At 44.7% G+C, this 6,145-nt stretch overlaps 1 protein-coding gene across 1 annotated transcript; it reads left to right on the top strand.

Annotated features, from left to right (window-relative positions):
* Positions 1 to 3,010: 3,010 nt before the first annotated feature.
* LOC118752829 lies at positions 3,011 to 5,690 on the top strand. The gene is made up of 3 exons (XM_036487687.1): positions 3,011 to 3,146; positions 3,439 to 4,023; positions 5,548 to 5,690. The coding sequence occupies exons 1-3, from the start codon at positions 3,011 to 3,013 to the stop codon at positions 5,688 to 5,690; spliced, it is 864 nt and encodes a 287-aa protein (XP_036343580.1).
* Positions 5,691 to 6,145: the final 455 nt, after the last annotated feature.

The raw sequence follows: 6,145 nt of genomic DNA, 5'->3' as shown, positions 1-6,145 counted from the left end.
TTTCAATATTTAGCACGGAAGAGCCAGTCATATTGATTAAAATTTTTCTTTAATATTTTTTTTTTAAACGACTCGCAAAACAAAATTTAAAAAATACACGATAGTTGAATATCGACCGATTTTATTATTTTTACAAACTTATACCGAAACACGTGTTTGTGATGGGACTGGGCCCATAACCCTTGTTAGCGCAGTTAAATGAATTGAATAACACGACCGTTCGATATAATGCACTTTATTCGAGTGAGCAAAAGAATTCAATTAGAATGATACATAAGTAAAGTAGGATAAGAGAATTTGGTTTGCCCGTTACAATACAGGGTGATGTATAACTAACAATAGTTATAGCTGGGAATTTTAACAGCGACCTGCTTCGAGAAAGTAAATTATCAACAGAAATGGGAAACTTGGGTCTGTATTCTGCGAACTTTAAGACTACTACACATTTCACTCAAACCATCTGCACTCTAATCTATGACCAACTACCCGTTCCAAATTTTTCCAAGCACGATCTCATCTTTCTGACATTTGATTTCATGAACACTTGTAATGAGTTATCATTTTCATATCGTGACTTTCAACACATAGATTATAAGCAAACTGAAGTGGCTGTCGATGCTACCGACTGGGGATCCATCTACAACTTGGTTTCTTCAAACTATCAGACTAGTTTTATTCAGACCCATATTAATATACTGTTCGAAGAATTTGTCCCGCTCGTAACTAAATCAACCAGTGTTCGTAACCGCCCTTGGTTTAACAATTATATTAAAAAACTGATTCACAAGCGCAACGCGGCGTATGGCAAATGGAAGCGATCTAGGTGTGAAACAACCCACAGTGATTTCAAAGCTTGGAGAAGAGAAGTTACCAAAGCTAAAAAACAGCAAAAGATTAAGTATTATGAACATCAATTCAGCACAGCAATAGGTTTTAAAAGACATGGAAACGTATTCATGAAATCGGTATTGGTAACAAAAGCAATTATGTGTCGGAAAATTTGGATGTGAATGAGCTGAACAAAAAATTTGTGCAATTGTCCTCTGAGTGCTGCAATGTATGTCCTGAGAGGTATAATGATTGCTTGAATTTTACGTCTTCTGGTTTTTGTTTCAGGAGTGTTGATGATTATGAAGTTGTTCGGTCTAAACTTAGCGTCAAGTCGAATGCTGCTGGTCCTGATGGTATTCATCCTAAGTTATTCAAGTGCATTCTTCCTATGATTCTACCATACGTAACTTTTGCTTTGAATACCATAAAGCCTCATCATGTCGGTCTCCTTGCCGCTGGGGATGGGGCTTAAGTGATGCTATGTCAGTCATACTGGTGTGGCGGGCACAGCACCATGGACCAAGAGGGGTACTGGGTATAGGACTGGAGTCTGCCGCTGCTCACCCGTAGTTCGTGTGGCGGCCGTGGGCTGCAGCTCCCATGCGCAGACGCCCGCACCGACGTTCCCCCAACCCAACCGATGAACAAAAACAATAATAAAAACAAAAAACAAAACACAAACACAAAATTCTAAGAGAGCAGAGATGTCTCGGAAGACATCCTGAGCGTAGAGGAGGACGTGCTCCTCGCTTCCAGTCAGGACTCTGCACGCTCTTCGACAACAATACCGGTGAGCGCTAAGCCTAGCGATCCCGACAATACCCCATCTTCCTCAAAGGCAGCACTCCAAAGCAAGAAAGGAGGAAAACCAAGTTCTCGGGGGTGACGCTCAGGTCGAGGTACAACAGGGCTGTCTTCATTCTTGACAAGATAGACAAGAATGCAGCGGCCGGTACTGTACACCCCGAGGATGAACAAGACAGTCGCAGGTGCAATGAAGTGGTGGAGGAGTACAGGAGGTACCTTACTTCAAAACCAACCAAGAAGCCTGTGTCAGTCAAACGAAGTAGACCTAAGGAGGAGTCTACAACAGAACCAGCTGGAAAAAGGGCGGACACAAAACGCACGCCCCAGCAAGAAGAAACGTTGGCGAAACGACGGTACTGTGAGGTGGCCAGGGATCACCTTCAGGTCGCGCTTGTCGACGAAGCCACAGACAGCGGTAAGCCCAATCAGGAGAGGTGGGTCGAGATCGAGTCAAAACTCTCTGAATGGGTGGGCGACTACCTGTTTGAAAATCCGGACAACCCTATTCCAGGATTTGACTCCAGTGAGTCCCTGAGGGGTTGCCGGATTTTCAAATGTAGAGATGAGTTCTCTAGGGAATTCCTCGGTAAGTGCGTAGTCGAGCTCGGCAACGCCTGGGAGGGTTTGAAGTTCAAACTAATCCCTGCCGAGGAGGTACCTAGGAAACCCAGGGCCCGCATTTGGCTGCCGAAGATGGCTATGGATGGCGACAAGTTGATCCGCTTCCTGCAACGGCAGAATCCAGAAATACCCATGAGTGACTGGGTAGTCATTCGTGCAGAAAAGCCTCTAGAGGGCGCGCAGAGTTCTTCGTACCTTCTGAGGCTTAACGCAGAAAGTATTGGGCCATTGCAAAAAATGGACAACAAGCTGCTCTTCAGGGTGAGAACAGCGAAACTAAAAATATTCCGCTCCAATTAGCCGATTCCAGAGGCTGATATCGAGGATGCCAACCAGATGTTGGGCGATATGAACCTCAAGGTTACCGCGGACGAAGAGGTCGCTGAAGATGCCAACCAGGTGCTGGCAGGCACAGGGCCAGTTAACAATGCCGAGAAAGTCGATGAAGGTGGTCCAGGCAAATCTTAGGCACTCTAAGGCTGCCTCGGAAAAGCTCCTAGTCTTCCTAAGGGAGGAAGACATCGACATCTCGTTGATACAAGAACCTTGGGAAAGGGACCTAGAGGTTAAGGGACTCACTGACGCCCGCTATAACCTCTTCTACACTAGTATATCAGGTAAACCCCGCGCGTGTGTATTGGTTCAAAAACATATTAAAGCTTTCTTATGTTCCAATTTCAGCTCACCAGATACTACAGTCGTCAACTTGGAGTTGATGAATAAACAAAGCTGTCTTATATCATCCGTATACATGGCGCACGACAGGCCGTGTCCGCCACAGGAAGTCGTCACTTTACAAAGGCTAGCAGGAGCTAGTCCAGTGTTACTCGGCTGCGATGCCAATTCACGGCATACATTATGGGGCAGCTCGGAAACCAACGAAAGAGGTGAGTCGCTATTTCATTTTATTATTGATTCTACGTTTAGGATTCGTAATAGACTAGAATAGGTAGTACTCCCACCTTCATATTTTTTAGAACCTCTGATTTTTACGGTTGGGAAGAGGTCCTAGACCTAACTCTGCTGACCGAGGGGAGCCTAAAGGTCAATAAATGGAGAGTATCCGACGAAGAGACCCTCTCGGACCACCGTCGAATACTCTTTGAGCTAAATATTGCGGCGGATACGCCTACTACCTTTAGAAACCCTCGTAAAACAGATTGGGACTTATTTCAAAAGGAAAAGAATTGAAGAAACTACCAGTTGAAGACATTCCTACAAGAGGCGAGCTGGACGCCAAAGCGGACAGCCTGAATAAGGCCTTCGGAAAGGCCCTTACGAAGGCTTGTCCGCTGAGGTATGGCAAGAAAGCGCGCACACCTTGGTGGAATGAGAAACTTACAGCGCTACGGAAGCAAGTAAGAAAATCCTTTAACGAATGCTACAGGATTGAGGTATGGGACCTATACAGAGAGAACCTAAAGAAATACAAAAAAGCGATACGGGACGCCAAGGAGGCGTCCTGGAGGGAATTCTGCGAATCCATCGAGGATACCAAGGAATCTGCGAGATTAAGCAAAATCCTTGCCAAGGGGCACTCAGAGCCAACATATATAAAAAGGTCAGATGGTCCATGGACCGAGTCGGATGGGGAGTCGCTGGATATCCTTCTGAATACACATTTTCCAGGGTGCAAAATCGATGTAGTGGAAACCGATGCCCCAGAGCATATACCAACCCTCTCCGAAGACCTCTTAAAGGAGCTACTAGAGAGGGAAAAGATAAAATTTGCTATCTTCAGCTTCTTACCCTATAAATCACCGGGTATGGACGGAATACTACCAGTCATGCTTCAGAAAGCTTCTGAGATAGTCATTCCAGTCCTAGAAACAATTTTTAGAGGGTGCCTAATAATGAACCACGTTCCGTTAAGCTGGAGGAAGATTAAGGTAATTTTTATTCCTAAAGCGGGAAAACGGGGTCATGACAATGCTAAAGATTTCCGACCAATAAGCCTAATGTCCTTCGTGCTCAAGACGTTTGAGAGGCTGTTGGATCTGTATGTTAGGGACAAGACGTCCAATTTATCATGCTCTCAACATGCGTACTTGAAAGGGAAGTCAACGGAGACTGCCCTACATGAATTGGTACGTACAATTGAGAGTTCGCTCTACTATAAACAATTTACAATGGCGTCCTTTATAGACATCAAGGGGGCCTTTAATAATGTCAGTGTAGATTCCATCCATGAAGCACTTAAGGAAACAGGGATTGATCACTGTGTCCGGGCTTGGATAGTGTCTCTGCTAAGGAGCAGAGTAATACATGCCGAACTGGGGTACCAAAGCTGGGCCATATATGCAGTGAGAGGCACCCCACAGGGAGGAGTGCTATCACCGTTACTATGGCTCATGGTCTTAAACAAACTACTGGTAAAGATGGACTCTCAGAGAATCAAAGCGGTGGCTTACGCCGATGATGTAGCGATACTGGTATCGGGTCAGTTTCCTTCGGTCATAAGTGAAATTATGGAAAGGACTTTAAAGATAGTAGATTCCTGGGCCATAAGCTGTTCTCTTAGCGTAAACCCGGAGAAAACTGACCTTATGCTTTTCTCAAATAAAACAAAATTACCAAATTTTAATAAACCAAGGTTCCGAGGAACGGAACTGGATCTGTCAATGAAGGTGAAATACCTTGGAGTTATTTTGGATCCCAAACTTAACTGGAAACCAAACATTGAGGAGCGTGCTAGGAAGGCCACGGTGGCTCTCTATGCGGCCAAGAGAATGTTGGGCAACAGATGGGGTTTGAAACCAAGAATTGTGCACTGGATGTACACAGCTATAGTCCGACCCATAATCTCTTATGGGGCGCTGGTCTGGTGGCCAGCCCTTACTAAGGATTACGTAGTTAAAAAGCTAGGCGGAATTCAAAGGTCAGCAGCCGCTAGCGTAACAGGCGCAATGAGATCCTGTCCGAAGGACGTTTTGAACGTCCTTCTTGACTTATTACCTATAGATATCTTCATCGAGAATTCAGCTGCTAACAGCGCCATCAGACTGCGTGCCCTGGGGCTCTGGAAGGAAAGACCGTTCGGGCACGGTTCCATCCTAGACGCAATACCGTCTGAAATTAAAGCGCTGCCCACTGACTATATCCTGTCGAAGACCTGGGTTCACCACAAACCCCGCACGAAATTCCCAAGCCGCAGTGACTGGAATCAGGAAGATTTCGGGTACTTGCAGGGCTTAACTGTCTTTACGGATGGGTCAAAGATGGAATGCGGGATTGGTGCTGGGGTCTTCATTGAGCAATATAACCTAAAATTATCCTTCCGCCTACCAGACTATGCAAGCGTCTTCCAGGCCGAAACGTTTGCTATTAAGGAGGCTTTAACGGCCTTAAATTTAGTGAAATCGTACATTAGTGATCGTTCACAAGTAGAATGTGCTGGCAACATAATATCCAGCTATTTACCCATAACCTGAGGTGTTGCCCAAGGTTCAATTCTGGGTCCATTGTTGTTTGTGTTGTACATTAACGACCTTCATAATGTCATAAAAAATATTGGTTTGCATATCTGATGCAGATGACGTTCAGTTATACGTTAACCGTCCTTTTGCGTCCATTAATAATTGTATTACTTACCTAAATACCGACTTAGAACTCGTAAATAGGTGGGCATGCGATAATGGTTTAGTCCTGAACCCAAAAAAATCCCAGTGCGTCGCTATTTATAAGAAAAAGTTGACGACTTTATGGAAATAAAACTCAACCACTCTGTAATAAAATTTGAGGACACTGCTAGGAACTTAGGGATAATTTTTAATAGAACTCTGTTATGGAGTACCCACATTTACAATACAATAGGCAAGGTTTATGGCATGCTTCGATCTTTATGGACTATGCAACACTTTACACCAGTGAAAATTCGACTGCTTTT

The sequence above is a fragment of the Rhagoletis pomonella genome, unplaced genomic scaffold (genome assembly GCF_013731165.1).
Source record: "Rhagoletis pomonella isolate Grant_MI unplaced genomic scaffold, Rhpom_1.0 Rhpom_scaffold_01891, whole genome shotgun sequence".
Taxonomy (NCBI): domain Eukaryota; kingdom Metazoa; phylum Arthropoda; class Insecta; order Diptera; family Tephritidae; genus Rhagoletis; species Rhagoletis pomonella.
The sequence above is the reverse complement of the archived record's forward strand: the minus strand, read 5'-3'. Positions and strand labels throughout refer to the sequence as shown.

Bases quoted from the DNA above. Each gene is read 5' to 3' on its own strand.
- LOC118752829 (XM_036487687.1), top strand. From the start codon at position 3,011: ATGGCGCACGACAGGCCGTGTCCGCCACAGGAAGTCGTCACTTTACAA. The intron at 3,147-3,438 runs GTGAGTCGCTAT...TTATTTCAAAAG, and splicing joins CTCGGAAACCAACGAAAGAG to GAAAAGAATTGAAGAAACTA. The intron at 4,024-5,547 runs GTATGGACGGAA...TCCGCCTACCAG, and splicing joins CTTACCCTATAAATCACCGG to ACTATGCAAGCGTCTTCCAG.